The sequence below is a fragment of the Coregonus clupeaformis genome, chromosome 20 (genome assembly GCF_020615455.1).
Source record: "Coregonus clupeaformis isolate EN_2021a chromosome 20, ASM2061545v1, whole genome shotgun sequence".
Classification (NCBI taxonomy): domain Eukaryota; kingdom Metazoa; phylum Chordata; class Actinopteri; order Salmoniformes; family Salmonidae; genus Coregonus; species Coregonus clupeaformis.
The window spans coordinates 64,015,150-64,035,446 of record NC_059211.1 but is presented as its reverse complement, the minus strand read 5'-3'; the positions used below and the strand labels follow the sequence as shown (position 1 = coordinate 64,035,446).

The 20,297-nt window shown below is 46.5% G+C and overlaps 2 protein-coding genes across 3 annotated transcripts; one reads left to right on the top strand and one right to left on the bottom strand.

Moving 5' to 3' along the window:
* Positions 1-712: 712 nt before the first annotated feature.
* lyl1 (LYL1 basic helix-loop-helix family member) lies at positions 713-4,989 on the top strand. Its single transcript, XM_041867362.2, has 3 exons — positions 713-1,852; positions 3,025-3,119; positions 3,519-4,989. The coding sequence occupies exons 1-3, from the start codon at positions 1,167-1,169 to the stop codon at positions 4,040-4,042; spliced, it is 1,305 nt and encodes a 434-aa protein (XP_041723296.1). The 5' UTR covers positions 713-1,166; the 3' UTR covers positions 4,043-4,989.
* A 3,085-nt stretch (positions 4,990-8,074) lies between these two features.
* LOC121553872 (pleckstrin homology-like domain family B member 1) lies at positions 8,075-20,227 on the bottom strand. 2 transcript variants are annotated; one of them, XM_045205712.1, is made up of 7 exons: positions 19,425-20,227; positions 18,023-18,369; positions 17,490-17,723; positions 16,221-17,235; positions 15,957-16,022; positions 15,433-15,857; positions 8,075-9,501 (listed from the first exon to the last, which is right to left on the bottom strand). In XM_045205712.1, the coding sequence occupies exons 2-7, from the start codon at positions 18,365-18,367 to the stop codon at positions 8,296-8,298; spliced, it is 3,291 nt and encodes a 1,096-aa protein (XP_045061647.1). In that variant the 5' UTR covers positions 18,368-18,369; positions 19,425-20,227; the 3' UTR covers positions 8,075-8,295. The 2 variants fall into 2 exon arrangements, with proteins under 2 accessions (XP_045061647.1, XP_045061646.1); XM_045205711.1 differs by having other exon boundaries at positions 18,023-20,227.
* Positions 20,228-20,297: the final 70 nt, after the last annotated feature.

The following is a 20,297-nucleotide window of genomic DNA, read 5'->3' as shown; positions in this document are numbered from 1 at the left end:
GAATTATCACTGAATTATCACAGTGAATGATTGTAGTGTTTGTTTATGTGTCAATTAATCCCATAAGGGATGGATTGCCAACTGGTGATTTGACAAAAGAAATAAAATTCATTCCCGTATTTGACCCACTAAATCATGTAAAACAAATGTGTCTTGTCTTTTTAGTTGTACAGGTTCTTTGAAAACAGTCCAATCTTTATGCACCTGGGACAATGTGGATTGTACGGACAGTTTGATTCATATCCGAAAAGACAGACAGACAGACTGGGGGACTAATCAACAGTGTCGGCCGATGGTGACTCATTCAAAGACAACGTACTTGGCTATTCCTCAGGATGTACTATGGAAAAAAGACGTCTAGACTACTACATTTAAAGCTAGACCAACCAGTCTGCTGTGGAGCTCCAGGAAGACCCAGAGACGCCTCAGTCACGCCACTAGTAAACACTGACACTTGATTATTGATGTGAGCATCATCTGCCCAGCCACTGTAGATTGGACACAGCCTCTTGAGTGGGGCCATGAATGCAAGATCACACTCCCACACTCTCTCTTTTTGTCCTTCTCTCTCTCACACACACACACAAACTCACACACACACTCGCTCTCTCTCTCAAACACACAAACGCACACACACACACTCGCTCTCTCTCTCACACACACAAACGCACACACACACACTCGCTCTCTCTCTCAAACACACAAACGCACACACACACACTCGCTCTCTCTCTCACACACACACAAACTCACACACACACTCTCTCTCTCACACACACACAACAGCCCTCAGAATGAGAGGTGACAATAAGACTGGACTGAGCCAAACCCGAGGGCATCAGCCTTAGCTTCAACACCACCCCCCTTGTCCCCTGACCCCTGACCCCTGAAAACCCAGGACCCAGACAGGCCATCACAGACATCCCTGGACTGGCTAATAAGAGCAGTAGACAACCCTTCGTCCAGGAGGACCAGGGGACTAACCAGCATAATAAGGGAATATTAGCTGGAGTAGTAGCAGAGGCTCAGCCAGGGCTGAGAGGTCTGTGGAGGTCTATAGGAGTCGAGCGGCAGCAGCTAGTGGCCTAGACACCATACTGGGTGAGAGAGACAGAACAGCAGAAGGGGAGAGGGGTGCAGCGGCGGGGTGCCCGCCCACAGGTACCATGATGGAGAAACTGAACCCCCCTTCTGCCTCCCCCCCCTCTGACCCCCTATCGGAGTCTGAACGACTGAGCCCTCAGCAGGCCCCCTCACCGGCTTCACTGGACGCTAGCAGCCCACTGCCGATGAATAAACCAGGGAGTCCGGGAGACAGGTTTGTCCCACCTGGCCCCCCTGCCTCCCCTCCTCCACCTCCAGAGCCCCCTACCAAGTTGCTCGACCACCCTGCCGCCACCAACATCGAACCTGAGCCACCTGTCGCCATGGAAACAAACAACGCCAAGGGAGGAGGTCTCATTCATTCCTCTCCGACAGCCCCCTCCTCCTCTCCGCCTCCCCTTCTCCCTGCCCCAGTGTCTACATCCACTACCCCTGCCGTCCTCCCCCCATCCTCCTCCTCCTCTTCTTCCTCCTTTTCCTCCATTGCCCCCCTCCCTCCCCACATCCCTGTTATTAGTCTGGGACACAGTAAACCCCCCCATCCCCTCTCCCTCCCCAGTAACACCCCTCTTACCACCCTGCACCCCATCCCCACCCACCCCTACCACCATGACCCCCACCACCACGGGGGCATTCGCCTCACCCAGCTCACCTCCCTGTCAGGGACCAGACCAGGGGCCCTAGCGACCCCCTCCCAGGGCCCCCTGCTGCCCCACCAGTACCTGCCATCACACCATTTCTTCAACAGGTGATAGGGAAATGTTTCATATTCATATTATACTGCATTATCCAGTGGAGGCTGCTGAGGGGAGGACGGCTCATAATAATGGCTGGAATGGAGTCAATGAAATGGCATCAAACACGTGGTTTCAATGTGTTTGATGCCATTCCATTGACTCCATTCCAGCCATTATTATGAGCTGTCCTCCCCTCAGCAGCCTCCACTTGCATTATCATATTTCATGTTGTGACTGGCTTTCTGATACTGTATGGCCAACTGTTTCACTATAACTGACAGTTTCACTACTACAACTGACAGTTTATATCATAGATTTCTCTTTCTGTTTTTCCTAACCCGTAATCCTAACCTCTTACTAAACTAGAACTACGGTACTTCCTCATAGAGCCCAATTTCCAACAATCACTATGATGAAATATCCTTCTTCTTCATTTTCAGCAGGAACATTGTTCTATTTTAGCAGCATGTCTCTGCCAGTGTCAGCTGGTTGCAAACCCTAATGAGACATAGCCTGCTGACAGCCTGCATACTCAATCAACATCCCAAACATAATTACCATACAGATAGCTTTGGTCGCATTCTCTCCCTCAGTCAATTTGAAACGTTTTTGCCATTTGAAAACCATTTAACAATTTGAAAACCATTTAAAATATGATTACTCCCCTGAATAGCATGGTTTGTACTTTTAAAGTTGTATTATTTTATTGCTTGGATAATTGTATTTGTTATCTTTCATTTCCAATGCACCCTCTCTCACATTCCTCCCTCTTTGGAAGTCACTTTAATAATATGTAATAATGTTTACATACTGTTTTACTCATTTCATTTGTATATACTGTATTCTAGTCAAGTCCACCCTATTCAACTAATGCTGTACATATACTATTCTTCAGATATACTATATATTCTATCCACATACTGTCCATATTGTCTATACATCCCATCACATCTATATATATATATATACAAATATTTATATTCCGGACTCCAACATTGCTTGTCCTAATATTTATATATTTCTTAATTCCAAGATTCATGTGTATTGTGTGTATTGTTAGATACTACTGCACTATTGGAGATAGGAACACAAGCATTTTGCTACACCCGCAATAACATCTGCTAAATATGTGTATGCCACCAATAAATTTGATTTGATTTGATTCTCTCCTTCTCTCTCTCAGTTCTCATCTTGGTCCCTCTGGTAACTATGGAATCTTTACCAGTAGAAGCATCAAGAGACGGCCCTCCTCACACTATGAGTTAGATCTCAATGATGGTAAATAGAAGCTATACTGGTGTGACTGTCCATGGACTACTGATCAAAACCAGCATATGATAAATTAATCAGATACAGTATGTGTAGTGTATGTATGTACATATTCACCACAGGAGGCTACTGAGGGGAGGACGGCTCATAATAATGGTCGGAACAGAGCAAATGGAATTGCATCCTGGAAACCATGAATTTGATGTATATGATACCACTCCACTGATTCCGCTCCAGTCATTACCACGAGCCCGTTCTCCCCAATTAAGGTGCCACCAACCTCCTGTGATATACACTGAGTATACCAAACATTAGGAACACCTTCCTAATATTAAGTTGCGTGTATGTACATGTGCATACTGGTACGTATGTGTATTTAATGAACTGTGCCTGTGTATCCTCATCCAGTGGGCCCTCCTCAGAAGCTGGCGAGGCGTGTGTTCACCAACAGCCGGGAGCGCTGGCGCCAGCAGAACGTCAACGGGGCCTTCTCAGACCTCCGCAGGCTCATCCCCACCCACCCTCCGGACAAGAAGCTCTCCAAGAATGAGATCCTCCGCCTTGCCATGAAGTACATCGACTTCCTTGTCACCCTGCTCAACGACCAGTCCCAAGACAAAGCCAGGGGCTCGCCTGATGAGGAGACCCAGGATGAGAGGGCCGAAGCTGGGTTGAATAACAAGGATATGCACCCACTTTTCCAGGGTGACACTCCCTCTTCAACTATAGCCCACCACGACAGAGGAAACTCCACAGACTCATCGGTCATCGTCTTGGCAACTTCCCCGACCTCCAGTTGCTATAGCAACACAGACAGCGAGGAGAGCCTGGGGGGCGGGACTAAGAGCTCAATGGTGGTGCCGCGGGGCATTCCGGAAAAGGTCAAAGCTCAGATTCGGACTGTGGTGACACTCGTCAGAGACCAGCGGTGACATGACACGTGACGTCACAAAGTGGACAAAATGGAATATTTGGTGGTAAATCGTAACCGGCAAACTGACATAAAGGACAAAAATGTGCAGTATACTTACTACTCTACCAGACAAGCGATCTTTGACACTTTTGGAATTGATATAGTTCTTTCAATGACATGGTGTATCTGCAAGGTCAGTTCTGAGTTCTTGCAGTAGTTTGTGGTCGTTTTTGACCGCCCCTCTGTTTGGAATTTGTGTCCTGCAGTGTGGGACTGAGGCTTTCTGGGTAACGTAAGCTGTTTCATCAGAACTGAGGCTTCTATAGGGCTACCTGGGAAATGTAGGCTTGACTGTTTGTACATGCAGTCAGCACAGTGTCAGTTGCCCTAAAACATCTGAAGGAGCCATGTTGACCTCATGGCTTTGCTTCCTACAGTTTGAGACATCAAAAACATAAACGACGGTAACCTTCAGCCAGTAGCTTATGTGGCAGTTTTTGAAGTTTCCTATTTCCTTTCTTTAGTCTGATGGGAGGGGAACATGGTCCCACCCTCCCTCCCTTAGAGGAGAAATTGTGACACACTTGTCACAAATGACACCCTATTTCCCATTTAGTGCACTACTGGTCAAAAGTAGTGCACTATGTAGGGAATAGGGTGCCATTTGGGACACACACTGCTAGCTGACTGAAATAAAGAGTGTTTTAGTTCTCTCTTCCTTATTCAACATCCTCTTATTGCACTCCAGAAAACATGCAGCTCTTTTATCAGCACAATTTCTCAACCCATCGAATTGTTTTGCTGCTGTGTCCAGTTTGAGAAACAGACAGTGTAGTTGCTGCCAAGAGTATTGTTGTGTGAAGGGGTGAAGATGTGTTTTGGTGTAAAGACAATCAACGTAGCTTATTTTATGGCTGGTTCGTGATTCTATAAAAAGTGTGTTGTGAAAAAGTGCACATAAGAGCATTTTGTATTTTTATTGATCTAATATGAATGAATGAATGAATGAATATGAACCCTAACTTCATGTCCACATCCCAGCTCACAGCTCAACCCAAGCCATAACCCTAACCCTACTCACTGTGCACAGACAATTCAACATCTATTCCATGTTGGAAACAACATTGATTCAACCAGTGTGTGCACATCCCAGCTCAACCCTAAACGTAACCCTAGCCATAACCCTACCCCTAGCCCTAACTCTAATCCTATAATACCACTGAGAGAATGCCTTGTCTGCACTCAATCAGTCATCCAGTCCATTACATTTAGGAAATGGGCTTCGTTCAATACATGGTTTCAATCATTCTGTTTATGGTTGTTTGTTTGCGTTGGTTAGTTACATGACAGATTTATAACCATGAGAGCGAGAGAGAGAGAGAGAGAGAGAGAGAGAGAGAGAGAGAGAGAGAGAGAGAGAGAGAGAGAGAGAGAGAGAGAGAGAGAGAGAGAGAGAGAGAGAGAGAGAGAGAGAGAGAGAGAGAGAGAGAGAGAGAGAGAGAGAGAGAGAGAGAGAGAGAGAGAGAGAGAGAGAGAGAGAGAATTAAGAACAAAACAGTAATCAAAGTACCGGTTCGAAAAAAGAAAGGTGGAAAAACGTTCCCTGCTGATGTCCCCAAGCCGGACATAGCTGACCCATGACAGTACAGTGAGAATCCCGGATGTGGAAAAAAAATTGGTGGCGGTAGCGTTGCTTTGCTTTAACCTCCAGTCCACTATGGCCAACGTGTCCATTTTTTCCCTTCAGTGCAGCTGCAAATGGGGGTGGAGATGGAGGTGGGGGTGGAGGGTAAGGGGTGGTTGTGGTAGTGGTGGGGGAGTGTAGATATGAAGATAAGTCAGTTGCAGGGTTGCAAGGAGCTCAAGTAGGTCTTGGTTTGAGCGGGTGAGATGAGCGAGGTTAAGGTTGGTTTTGGGGGATGGTTGGGGGTGTTGGAGGGGTGTTGTGGTGTTGTGGAGAGACGGCACATGGCCTGCCCTGTGGTGGTTGGCGTTAGGGCTGGGCGGTAAACTGTGTATTGATGCATGGACTGGTTTGGATTTTTACTTTACTTCACATATCGGTATTTCAATGTTTGGTTTGTTAAATGTAATATAAATGTAATAACTGAGTGATGAAACTTAAAAAATGATGGCAACCGTCCGTTCTTACCGCCAGTAAGAGAGAGTTATAACAGTTGAGAACAGCAAGAGCTTCTGGTGTGTTTCCTTGCCATGAATCTTGCCTGTGAGGTAATGCTGGTGCCAAAAGCACCCTAGAAATCAGCACAATGCCCCTTATGGCGAAAGTAAGAACTGCTATTGAATCCATTGAAAATACATGGTCTCTAACCACGTTTACATCCACAGTTTTTATGCGAGTAAAGCCATACCACATAAAATCATGACAGCTGTGATGGAAACAGGAAGTTTCGGTACAATCAGAAGAGAAAGCCACCTAAATGTATTTGTTGCCACCCTACCTACGGTCATGCACTACTCATGAAGCATATTTAGAACTTTTATTATTAAAAAACATAAAATACTGTCAAATACCAAAATAAGAAAAATATAGTGATATGATATTTTGGCAAAATCGCCCAGCCCTAGTCGGTGTCCCCCCCTTCCCCCGGTTGGCTGCGTGTCTCTAGCTATCAGGTGGCCAGGAAATGGCTCTACAGTTAGTGCTGGCTCATCTACAGCCATGGAGTTTCCTGATGGGGATACTGTGGTGGCAACCAACCACTACATGCATAGAAGAGAGGAGCGAGGGAAGGGCAAAAAAAGAGGCGGAAATAAGAGAAAAACAGCCACAAGGGCCCTCGTTCCCTCTCTCTCTCTCAGACCCCCGACCACACCCGGTCGTTCTGACACAACAGGAAGGACTGGTTACATAACCCTATTGCCTCTGCCTCTAGCCTCCATCTCTGACATGCCAGCCTGGCCCTGGATCCCTCAACGCCCAACAGTGGTGAACTCCACAGCTCCAGGGCTGGTTCCTTCCGCGATGCCCAACATTGTGCGCTCTGCGGCTCCAGGGCTGGCTCCCTGTAGATGGGGGTGGTTGTAAGCATCTGCCTGCGGATCCAAAGGGCCAAAAGTTGCATGTTCGAATCCAGTGATATAAAGTTGCTTTTGATATTTTTTTTTAAGCCTATGCCAAACAATCCTTACATTAACCATTCGGAGTTAATGCCTAAACTTAACCTTAAACACTTCGAAATTTGACGTTTGAGATGAACGTCTAATTCTGGCGTGAGCGTGTAGGGTGAACTACGGAGGCCCCTGAGGATCATATCTGACACAGAGGAGGGGTGGTTGGTGTGGTAGGGGGTGGTGTCCTAGACCTGCTCTATCCAGTCCTACTGATACAAGAGGCCTGGAGGCTGATGCAAAGCAGTCTGGGACATAGAGATAATAGCCCCTTGCCTCTGCCTCCCCTCTAGGTTTTATTACCTATTGCAGGAGCGACTTTGGCAAACCCTGCCTTGTGGAACCATGAAGCCATGTTCCATCTGATTGAGGCAAATGATGACTTCAAACCCAACTGGGTGGTATTATCATGCAATGTGTTTTATTAGCATTAATAAAAACATGAACTATATGCACAATAGTAGTTTAACATTTAAAGAAACCATGTTGAATAAAATGTGTATAATAATGACGGAGCACATGTAAGTTATTGAACAAGTCATAATTGTAACAGCTGGAAAAGAAATAGAACAAATGTAGTCAATGAGAACCGGTATTTGCCGCAAAACAACTTAGACATCAGTATGTTGTACAATGTTACCAACATTATATTCACAGATATACAGTATACAATGTTAACAACATTATATTCACAGATATACAGTATTCAATGTTAACAATATTATATTTAAGCAATAATGCCCGAGGGGGTGTGGGATATGGCCAATATACCACGGCTAAGGGCTGTTCTTATGCACGACGCAACGCTGACTGCCTGGACACAGCCCTTAGCCGTGGAATATTGGCCATATATCACAAACCCCAGAGGTGTCTTATTGCTATTATAAACTGGTTACCAACATAATTAGAGAAGTTAAAAAGAAATGTTTTGTCATACCCATGGTATACTTTCTGATATACCACGGCTGTAAGCAAATCAGCATTCAGGGCTCGACCCACCCAGTTAATAATCACAAATATACAATGTCTGCACAGTCACAGGCAATCACCTGTGGATATATATCATAGGTAGAAACCTATCAAATAATCTCTCATAGGATGCTGTACATCCATATCGACTTGTGTGGATCTGACTCTTTCTCACTCGGTTTTCAACACTTTGTCCAAGATTTCTCCCTCTATTCTCCCTGTGGCGTCTGTCTCTTCTGCTGAGTTTTTCTTCTTGCTAAATCTCCTTCTCCCCACCTCAGTAAACACAGATCCAGCAGTGGCCCCTATAGCTCCCCCTATGGGCCCTCCAAAGAACACGCCCACCACCCCACCCAGCAGCGCACCCCCAGCCGTCAGCTTGGGGACCTTACTCGCCCCCGCACCCACCTTCTCCCACACCGAGCGAAGGAATGAGGAAGACGGGGCAGAGGAGGACCAGAGAGACGGAAGATTCTCCAGTTTAATGGAGCTCACACTCTTCGCCCCAGCTCCCATTTTATCCCAGACGGAACGAGAGAACGAAGCAGATGGGGTAATGGAGGAGAGAGAAGGAAGAGAGGAAAGAGAGGGAAGATTCTCAAACTTCATGGCATCCAATGTCTTCGCTCCTGCTCCTCCCACTTTATCCCAGACGGAACGCATGAACGAGGGAGACAAGAGGGAGGACGAGAGCAAGGGAAGACTCTCCAATTCCAGGGGGCTCACACTCTTCTCCGCCTCCTCTCTCGTTCTCTCCATCTCCTCCTCTTCCACCTCTTCCTCTGTCTCTCCCAAGGGCTGCATGGAGTAGGAATGAAGCGCTCGTCTCTCCACCTCTTCTCCTCTTCCTCTCCTCTCCCTTGCTATCTCCTTCTGTCTCTCTCTCACCCTATCCTCCGCCTCCTGGAAGAGGGGACAGGAGAAACACTCTCCTCCTCCCTCTCTCACAGTCTGCTCCACCTTCTCCAGTAACTCCCTCACACTCCTCCTCTTCCTCTCCTCCTCCTCTTCTCCTCCACTCCCTCTCTCCATCACATGATACCGATCCCCACATCGTTCAACCAACTCCAACAAATCTCTCCTCTGGCTCGAAATATACTTCTCCACTCCTTCCACTCCCCCCTTTCCCCTCTCCTTCAACCGATCGGAGTGAGTGAAGAGGACCAGGGTGTGTGTACGGACCGCCCCGGGGCCAAAGACTTTCTCCAGGGCCCCTAGAGCCTGTAGCTCTGCCTGGGCTGGTTGGTCCACGGGGACACAGAGGATGAAGGCGTGGGGGCCAGGGGCCGAGAGGGCCACACAGGAGGACAGCTGGGAACGGACCACGTCTGGAGGGTGCTCGGAGCGGAACCAGTCTGGAGTGTCCACCACTGCCACCTGCAGGGAGGATAAAGAAGAAGATGATTTGTTGAGGTCTGAAATGACTGGCATGTAGCTCGTCATTTGAGGTCCCTACTACATTGATTCTACTGATGCAAAAGGTCAACTTGACCCAACCATTTACTGTCAAAGTGTTTACAGTCATTAACACTATAACATTATTTGAAACAAGACTTGATGGGATTCAGTTTGAAACAAGTCAAACTGCAGATCTCAATAGAATTCAACAGACCTCAATAGACCTCATATTATTCAATGATTTGTCTCCGTGCTGCTCTGCTGTTTGTTGCTACTTGGCTACCTAACAAACTATTCACGTTTTACTTTTAATAAACGTTTAATCAATCTCTGTGTTCAACAAATTTACCAACTTTTTAGTTTTGTCCTCACTCATCTTTTTTCGTTAAACTTTTTCACCCCGGACGTTTATCCCGAGACAGAAGAGTCATTTTCCTGTGCGTTTTAGCTGCCAACTTTACGTTATTTTCCTTTTTTCCATCGCAACTTTTTTCCCTTATTCAACTTTTTCACTCCGGACGCTTTATCTGGACATGGTTCATCAACATCTTCAACAGCCGAAGCTAAGTAGTAACATTAACATGATGTCTTCTAATTGCAGTCGCTGTACTCATAATATACAGGAGAATTCTCGCCTTACGGCGAGAATAGCTGTGCTACAAGCCCAGCTTCAGACGCAATCGTTAGGCAAGGGTAATATCAGTGTAGGAAAGGAAGAAACAGCGTCTGTGCCACCAGTAAGTACAGACAGTAATGTTAGTATAAATCCCCCCGCACAGTCCCCGCAGCCGGACAACTTTCTCATGGCTTCTGGAGGGAAATACTGTTGGAATGCTCAACCGGTGTCGCTCATTCAGCCGACAGAAACCTTCAACCGGTTTTCCCCATTATGTAGCGAGTCGGAGTTTGAGTCTGAGTCTTCTCTAGTCTCTACTCCTCCCGTTACGGGGTCTGAGACTCCGAAGGCTCCCACCATTAGCTCTGACAAATTGAAAACCCTAGTCATTGGCGACTCCATTACCCGCAGTATTAGACTTAAAACGAATCACCCAGCGATCATACACTGTTTACCAGGGGGCAGGGCTACCGACGTTAAGGCTAATCTAAAGATGGTGCTGGCTAAAGCTAAAACTGGCGAGTGTAGAGAGTATAGAGATATTGTTATCCACGTCGGCACCAACGATGTTAGGATGAAACAGTCAGAGGTCACCAAGTGCAACATAGCTTCAGCGTGTAAATCAGCTAGAAAGATGTGTCGGCATCGAGTAATTGTCTCTGGCCCCCTCCCAGTTAGGGGGAAGTGACGAGCTCTACAGCAGAGTCTCAGCACTCAATCGCTGGTTGAAAACTGTTTTCTGCCCCTCCCAAAAGATAACATTTGTGGATAATTGGCCCTCTTTCTGGGACTCACCCACAAACAGGATCAAGCCTGACCTGCTGAGGAGTGACGGACTCCATCCTAACTGGAGGGGTGCTCTCCTCTTATCTACCAACATAGATAGGGCTCTAACTCCTCTAGCCCCACAGTGAAATAGGGTGCAGGCCAGGCAGCAGGCTGTTAGCCAACCTGCCAGCTTAGTGGAGTCTGCCAATAGCATAGTCAGTGTAGTCAGCTCAGCCATACCCATTGAGACTGTGTCTGTGCCTCGACCTAGGTTGGGCAAAACTAAACATGGTGGTGTTCACCCTAGCAATCTTATTAGGATAAAGACCTCCTCCATTCCTGCCATTATTGAAAGAGATCGTGATACCTCACATCTCAAAATAGGGTTACTTAATGTTAGATCCCTCACTTCAAAGGCAGTCATAGTCAATGAACTAATCACTGATCATAATCTTGATGTGATTGGCCTGACTGAAACATGGCTTAAGCCTGATGAATTTGCTGTGTTAAATGAGGCCTCACCTCCTGGTTACACTAGTGACCATATTCCCCGTGCATCCCGCAAAGGCGGAGGTGTTGCTAACATTTACGATAGCAAATTTCAATTTACAAAAAAAAATGACATTTTCATCTTTCGAGCTTCTAGTCATGAAATCTATGCAGCCTACTCAATCACTTTTTATAGCTACTGTTTACAGGCCTCCTGGGCCATATACAGCGTTCCTCTCTGAGTTTCCTGAATTCCTATCAGACCTTGTAGTCATAGCAGATCATATTCTAATTTTTGGTGATTTTAATATTCACATGGAGAAGTCCACAGACCCACTCCAAAAGTCTTTCAGAGCCATTATCGACTCAGTGGGTTTTGTCCAACATGTCTCTGGACCTACTCACTGCCACAGTCATACTCTGGACCTAGTTTTGTCCCATGGAATAAATGTTGTAGATCTTAATGTTTTTCCACAAAATCCTGGACTATCGGACCACCATTTTATTACGTTTGCAATCGCAACAAATAATCTGCTCAGACCCCAACCAAGGAGCATCAAAAGTCGTGCTATAAATCTCTCAGACAACACAAAAATTCATTGATGCCCTTCCAGACTCCTTCTGCCTACCCAAGGACGTCAGAGGACAAAAATCAGTTAACCACTTAACTGAGGAACTCAATTTAACCTTGCGCAATACCCTAGATGCAGTTGCACCCCTAAAAACGAAAAACATTTGTCATAAGAAACTAGCTCCCTGGTATACAGAAAATACCCGAGCTTTGAAGCAAGCTTCCAGGAAATTGGAACGGAAATGGCGCCACACCAAACTGGAAGTCTTCCGACTAGCTTGGAAAGACAGTACCGTGCAGTACCGAAGAGCCCTCACTGCTGCTCGATCATCCTACTTTTCCAAATTAATCGAGGAAAATAAGAACAATCCAAAATTTCTTTTTGATACTGTTGCAAAGCTAACTAAAAAGCAGCATTCCCCAAGAGAGGATGGTTTTCACTTCAGCAGTGATAAATTCATGAACTTCTTTGAGGAAAAGATCATGACCATTAGAAAGCAAATTACGGACTCCTCTTTGAATCTGCGTATTCCTCCAGGGCTTAGCTGTCCTGGATCTGCACAGATCTGCGAGGGCCTGGGATCGGGAGAGACACTTAAGTGTTTTAGTACTATATCTCTTGACACAATGATGAAAATAATCATGGCCTCTAAACCTTCAAGCTGCATACTGGATCCTATTCCTACTAAACTGCTGAAGGAGCTGCTTCCTGTGCTTGGCCCTCCTATGTTGAACATAATAAACAGCTCTCTATCCACCGGATGTGTACCAAACTCACTAAAAGTGGCAGTGATAAAGCCTCTCTTGAAAAAGCCAAACCTTGACCCGGAAAATATAAAAAACTATCGGCCTATATCGAATCTTCCATTCCTCTCAAAAATTTTAGAAAAAGCTGTTGCGCAGCAACTCACTGCCTTTCTGAAGACAAACAATGTATACGAAATGCTTCAGTCTGGTTTTAGACCCCATCATAGCACTGAGACTGCACTTGTGAAGGTGGTAAATGACCTTTTAATGGCGTCAGACCGAGGCTCTGCATCTGTCCTCGTGCTACTAGACCTTAGTGCTGCCTTTGACACCATCGATCACCACATTCTTTTGGAGAGACTGGAAACCCAAATTGGTCTACACGGACAAGTTCTGGCCTGGTTTAGATCCTACCTGTCGGAAAGATATCAGTTTGTCTCTGTGAATGGTCTGTCCTCCGACAAATCAACTGTACATTTCGGTGTTCCTCAAGGTTCCGTTTTAGGACCACTATTGTTTTCACTATATATTTTACCTCTTGGGGATGTTATTCGAAAACATAATGTTAACTTTCACTGCTATGCGGATGACACACAGCTGTACATTTCAATGAAGCATGGTGAAGCCCCAAAATTGCCTTCGCTAGAAGCCTGTGTTTCAGACATAAGGAAGTGGATGGCTGAAAACTTTTTACTTTTAAACTCGGACAAAACAGAGATGCTTGTTCTAGGTCCCAAGAAACAAAGAGATCTTCTGTTAAATCTGACAATTCATCTTGATGGTTGTAAAGTCGTCTCAAATAAAACTGTGAAGGACCTAGGCGTTACTCTTGACCCTGATCTCTCTTTTGACGAACATATCAAGACTGTTTCAAGGACAGCTTTTTTCCATCTACGTAACATTGCAAAAATCAGAAATTTTCTGTCCAAAAATGATGCAGAAAAATTAATCCATGCATTTGTTACTTCTAGATTAGACTACTGCAATGCTCTATTTTCCGGCTACCCGGATAAAGCACTAAATAAACTTCAGTTAGTGCTAAATACGGCTGCTAGAATCCTGACTAGAACCAAGAAATTTGATCATATTACTCCAGTGCTAGCTTCCCTACACTGGCTTCCTGTTAAGGCAAGGGCTGATTTCAAGGTTTTACTGTTAACCTATAAAGCGTTACATGGGCTTGCTCCTACCTATCTTTCCGAGTTGGTCCTGCCGTACATACCAATACGTACGCTACGGTCACAAGACGCAGGCCTCCTAATTGTCCCTAGAATTTCTAAGCAAACAGCGGGAGGCAGGGCTTTCTCCTATAGATCTCCATTTTTATGGAACAGTCTGCCTACCCATGTGAGAGACGCAGACTCGGTCTCAACCTTTAAGTCTTTACTGAAGACTTATCTCTTCAGTAGGTCATATGATTGAGTGTAGTCTGGCCCAGGAGTGTGAAGGTGAACGGAAAGGCTGGAGCAACGAACAGCCCTTGCTGTCTCTGCCGGGCCGGTTCCCCTCTCCACTGGGGTTCTCTGCCTCTAACCCTGTTGCAGGGGCTGAGTCACTGGCTTGCTGGTGCTCTTTCATGCCGTCCCTGGGAGGGGTGCGTCACTTGAGTGGGTTGAGTTACTGACGTGATCTTCCTGTCTGGGTTGGCGCCCCCCTTGGTTTGTGCTGTGGTGGAGACCTCTGTGGGCTATACTCGGCCTTGTCTCAGGATTGTAAGTTGGTGGTTGGGGATATCCCTCTAGTGGTGCGGGGGCTGTGCTTTGGCGGAGTGGGTGGGGTTATATCCTTCCTGTTTGGCCCTGTCCGGGGGTTTCTTCGGATGGGGCCACAGTGTCTCCGGACCGCTCCTGTCTCAGCCTCCAGTATTTATGCTGCAGTAGTTTATGTGTCGGGGGCTGGGGTTAGTTGGTTATACCTGGAGTACTTCTCCTGTCTTATCCAGTGTCCTGTGTGAATTTAAGTATGCTCTCTCTAATTCTCTCGTTCTCTCTTTCTCTCTGAGAACCTGAGCCCTAGGACCATACGTCAGGACTACCGGGCATGATGACACCTTGCTGTCCCCAGTCCGCCTGGCCTTGCTGCTATTCCAGTTTCAACTGTTCTGCCTGCGGCTACGAAACCCCTACCTGTCCCAGACCTGCTGTTTTCAACTCTAAATGATCGGCTATGAAAAGCCAACTGAGAGACCTGAGCCCTAGGACCATACGTCGGGACTACCGGCCGTGGTGACTCCTTGCTGTCCCCAGTCCGCCTGGCCTTGCTGCTATTCCAGTTTAAACTGTTCTGCCTGCGGTTATGGAACCCCTACCTGTCCCAGACCTGCTGTTTTAAACTCTAATGATCGGCTATGAAAAGCCAACTGAGATTTATTCCTGATTATTATTTGACCATGCTTGTCACTTATGAACATTTTTGAACATCTTGGCATGGTTCTGTTATAATCTCCACCCGGCACAGCCAGAAGAGGACTGGCCACCCCTCATAGCCTGGTTCCTCTCTAGGTTTCTTCCTAGGTTTTGCCTTTCTAGGGAGTTTTTCCTAGCCACCGTGCTTCTACACCTGCATTATTAGCTGTTTGGGGTTTTAGGCTGGGTTTCTGTACAGCACTTCGAGATATTAGCTGATGTAAGAAGGGCTATATAAAATAAAATTGATTGATTGATTGATTAAGAAAATAGAAACCCAATAAAGCTGTAATAATGATTAATCAATCACTAACCCGTCTCCCGGCAACGAGGGCTCTCCTCTTCTGACAGTCCTGAGTGACGGCTGTGGTAATGTCTGGTCGAGACACAAACTCCTCCCGACCGAGTATGATATTACCTGCTGCACTCTTCCCTGACCCTGACCTACCCAGCAGAACCACACGCAACTCTGACTGGGAGGAGGAGGAAGAGGTGTAGGAGGAGGAGGAGGAGGAGGGTAAAGGAGAGGATGGAAGGGGGAAGGAGGGTGGCTCTGGAGTTCTAGACACCAGTGAAGAGGCGGAAGGTGAGATACGTAAAGTGGAGGTTAAAGTGGAGGATGAAGGAGGGGAGGTGGAGGGAGAAGCCTCAGGAGTTCTAGAAACAGGGGAGGAAGATTTGGAAGAGGAGGAAGGAGAGGAGGTTGTCGTCTCTCCGAAGCTGTTGATTCTGTGGTAGACTGACAAGGACAGACATTATGCTTAGATCATTCTCACATTTAGATGAAAAGGGAAACAGTTAAAGAACACCACAACTGATATTGTTGTGTTACACTTACGGGTATTGACAACTTTCTGGGTTGGTTTTGCTTTGACTTCGGACATCCGTGAGAGTGTAGCGCCCTCTAGAGACAAAAAAAGACAATTACAACAGCGGAACATACAGTCTAGTGTAACAACCGTGCATTACCACACATATGCCCTTTCAATGTCATAGTAGTTTGTTTGAGCATGGTTTGAGTAATGGACATATATAGTAAAAATACTGCAGTCCATACTGAAGCGTGACTAGTGGGCAGTTTCCACACAAAATGGGTCTTTACCTTCAGTCAGATGGAAACTTGGGATCCTCGTGAACAGTGCTGGACCACCATTCTGGGGCTCTGTTGGATGCTGCTGTGGCTCTGGTGTTGGCGTTGAACGAAGACAGTTAACCAAGGGTTTCACAGTCACTCTCTCTTCCATCTCTTCCCTTCTCTTCTCCGTCTCTTCCCTTCTTCTCCTCTCAATCTCTTCCTCTCTTCTCCTCTCTATAGCAGAGTTAGGCGTACCCTCTCTTTTCTGGCTTCCCCAATATCTGCGTGTCTCTGTGTTTCTGACGTGTCTTGATTCCAGCACAGTCTCTCTCTCCTCCTCCCCCTTCACTTTGTACCTCTCCCTCAGTTCCCTCTCTCTCTCCCTCGCTTGTTCTTCCACCTTCTCCCTCAGTTCCCTCTCTCTCTCCCTCGCTTGTTCTTCCACCTTCTCCCTCAGTTCCCTCTCCCTCGCTTGTTTTTTCACCTTCTCCCTCAGTTCCCTCTCTCTCTCCCTCGCTTGTTCTTCCACCTTCTCCTTCCGTTCCCTCTCTCTCTCCCTCGCTTGTTCTTCCACCTTCTCCCTCAGTTCCCTCTCTCTCTCCCTTGCTTGTTCTTCCACCTTCTCCTTCCGTTCCCTCTCTCTCTCCCTCGCTTGTTCTTCCACCTTCTCCCTCAGTTCCCTCTCTCTCTCCCTCGCTTGTTCTTCCACCTTCTCCTTCCGTTCCCTCTCTCTCTCCCTCGCTTGTTCTTCCACCTTCTCCCTCAGTTCCCTCTCTCTCTCCCTCGCTTGTTCTTCCACCTTCTCCTTCCGTTCCCTCTCTCTCTCCCTCGCTTGTTCTTCCACCTTCTCCCTCAGTTCCCTCTCTCTCCCCCTCGCTTGTTTTTCCACCTTCTCCCTCAGTTCCCTCTCTCTCTCCCTTGCTTGTTCTTCCACCTTCTCCTTCAGTTCCCTCTCTCCCTCCCTCGCTCGTTCTTCTATCTCTCTCTGCAGGGTGTTTTGTCGTATGTAGCATCCTCTGTTCTTTTGTACCATGTTCTCCACCTGCAATAAAGCACAGTACCTCAAATATCAAATACCAACAGGGTGGTTATACGTATTTGCAACATTCCGTTGATATAGTAATAAAGTATTTGAACGTGATGTGTCAATAAAGTAATGTGTCAATAAAGTGGGTGGGTCCTACAAATTGACAGTAGAAGAGGCGACTTCTCCTCCTTCAATGTAAAGCACATTGAGCACATACATCAATTGGATCCATTGTCATCATTACAAGATGTGATGGTTGTCATGGTTACCTTGTCCAACAGCTCTCTGACCTGCTCCCTGTCCTGCGGTCGGCGGTTGTTGATGACGTGGTATTGGCCCCCACACCTGTCAATCACCTCCCTGAGCCCAGGGTCCTCCCCCTCCAGGTACTGTCCCGCCCCCCGGCCCATCAGGTAGTCTCCACAGGTGAATAGCACCAGGGTGTGTTTCAACACCCCCTCCCCAAACACCTCCTCCAGCTCAGCCGGCACCCTGCGCTCCACCTGGGACAATTAGAATGATGGAAATAGATGTTATTTGTAAGGACAATGTGCATCATTACATTTTACATTTACATTTTAGTCATTTAGCAGACGCTCTTATCCAGAGCGACTTACAGTTTAGTGAGTGCATACATTTTCATACATTTAAATCAACAAAAGGAAATAACACAGAACATAGAGACAGTTCAAGACTCACATCACCATAGTAAAACTACATGACAAACACCAGAGACACAATAACAAAGAAAACAGAACCTCTCTGAACAACCTCTGAGCGATTAGACAACTATTAGACCCACCTCAGTGAACTGGCCGACAGGAACCAGCAGCAGGAAGACGTGTGGCCCTGGGGCCGCCAGCTCCAGTGCCCTCTCCGTCTCCTTCCTCACCCCAGCCTCAATGTGACCCCCGCTCCAGTACCAGCGAGGGGCCTCCACCACAGTTAACCTCCGGCCCTCAGAGGCCCCACGCCTCAGCTGGCAAAGCCTGGCGGAAGAACCAGAGGTGGCGGGAGAGGCAGAGGAGGGCTGGCCCAGGAGGGTGTCTCCTGACAGGGTCTTGCCACAGCCGATGGTCCCTAGGAGGACCAGGCAGAGCTCTGGCTCTGGAGTTCCGGCATGGCTGCCGGGAAGGACCTCACTCATAGCTGAAAGAGAGAGGAGATTGGTTACAGATACTGAAGAGGTGTTACTTACAGTACGCCTGATGGTCAAGTTGATGTTCATTTGCATGAATAAATGACTTTGTTCTCCATACCACTAGTTATCAGCATGTGAATAACATGTAAGGGTGTGTCTCTGTGTGTCGCCGCTGGCTTCTCTCACACATACCCACAGTCTGTCAAACCACCATGATTAACACACCTGAAAGTTAAACTGGAAATGTGGGCTGGGTTGCCTCCTGTCTTAACATCTAATCTAGGTCAGTCATCCTATGACAATTATAACTAAAAATAATCTAGATGAGTTATTAAAAATGAATGATTTTGTATTCATGCTTACTACCAGTGAATACCTTCGAAGTTGTGTGTATCCATCTTTCCATTGTAATGTGTCTATCAGAAATGCAAAGATTAAAGTTACAGGTGAGGTATTTCAGTGTTCACTGATCTACCTATCTGGTGTCAATCTTTTCCTCCTTCCAATTTCTCTTTCCTTGTGTGTGTGTGCATCATGTGCATGGGTGACCGATTGCCAGCCACACCCCTGCCAGGCCTGTCCAACTACATTCTGTTTAGAACAATGTGTGGAATACTCAAACACACACACAACGTACCCTGCATGCTCACAGTAACAGAACATAAAAAAACAGTACAGCATTTAGGGCTACTTCAGTTAGATAGCGTATCTTGTCAACGGTTAACACTCCTATTCTCCTTCCAGTGAAACTCGAACAGACCTGATCCTGTGTATTATGTGCAGTTTAAACAACCATGTTGTTTGCTGCCTACACATGGCAGTGTGGCATTGCATCAGGTGTTGGTCAAATGAAGACCTCCGTGAGGTGTAGGAGAAACAGCACTGTAGCAACAGCTTCACTTTTACAGCCATCTTGATTTAGATTAGATCATGTTAAATATGAAGAAATTCAACGCCTTTAAATACATTATATTCTATGATATGTTTAGTTTTAAGAACCCTCCTGAATGACATACACAGTACACACATCTACCAACTAAATCTACAGAGGTATCACCCTTACCCAGATATGAGAAGTTTGTTGGAATGGGTTGCTGGGTTCTGTCCGTATCCCAGTACTTCCCTCCTTTCCTTCTCTCAGATGAACCCAATCTCTCTGAACTGACTTGTCTCTCGTACCTCCCTTCTCTCCTATATAACCCTTCTCACCTCTATCAGTCTGTTATGGCAACATCTATCCTTCCTCATCTCCCTCCATCTAAATATAGCCATTTGGATTAAGGAGTGTCAGTCTCAGGGAGTCACCTGTCTACCTAGTACCCGCTCCCTTTCTCTGTCACACGCACGCTGAAACACACCAACATTCTACCAGGCATTCCGTGGAGAGGTGGTGGTGTACACCACGCCCAATGAGAGGGGTACATGGGTGGCGATGGCCTACGACGGAGAGAGTGGGTAACAACCTGTGTGTGGTGGTACTTTATGAGTTAGATTAGTTTTACATGTATGGTTAAATATCTGGGGCGTGTTCAGCAGGACCCAACATTTTGGAATGTTCCGACAAATAGGCTATGTAGAACAAACATGCCTCTGACATGTAGAACAAGGAATCACATTGGCTCTATTCATGGCATTTCTATGCTATCTGCAACATTCAACAACTTTCGGCAAATGAACGTGGCCCTGGAAAATTACAGCCAAGTAGCAAGATACCCACATTCTATGTTTTACAGTTATGGACCCAAACCAGAAGAAGCACTCTAGCGCTTCTGGTATATGCAGTCAGTCCAAAAATATGTGGCTGGTGTGAGAAAAACCGACACTGACAGTCTTATGTGCTGAGTCAGAGCTCAAAAAGAAGAAATGATTCTCTAAATATGCAAAGTATTTCATCTGGAACAACAATTCAAGAACAGTTGATTATTAGAAGCTCTTG

What these genes read in the sequence shown, in the direction of transcription:
- lyl1 (XM_041867362.2), top strand. Translation starts at nt 1,167, where the DNA reads ATGATGGAGAAACTGAACCCCCCTTCTGCCTCCCCCCCCTCTGACCCC. An exon ending in TCACACCATTTCTTCAACAG is followed by an intron (nt 1,853 to 3,024) that starts GTGATAGGGAAA and finishes TCTCTCTCTCAG; the next exon opens with TTCTCATCTTGGTCCCTCTG. An exon ending in TGAGTTAGATCTCAATGATG is followed by an intron (nt 3,120 to 3,518) that starts GTAAATAGAAGC and finishes ATCCTCATCCAG; the next exon opens with TGGGCCCTCCTCAGAAGCTG.
- LOC121553872 (XM_045205711.1), bottom strand. Translation starts at nt 18,454, where the DNA reads ATGCAAATGAACATCAACTTGACCATCAGGCGTACTGTAAGTAACACC. An exon ending in CTGTCGGCCAGTTCACTGAG is followed by an intron (nt 17,724 to 18,022) that starts GTGGGTCTAATA and finishes TAATTGTCCCAG; the next exon opens with GTGGAGCGCAGGGTGCCGGC. An exon ending in CCAGAAAGTTGTCAATACCC is followed by an intron (nt 15,858 to 15,956) that starts GTAAGTGTAACA and finishes TGTCCTTGTCAG; the next exon opens with TCTACCACAGAATCAACAGC.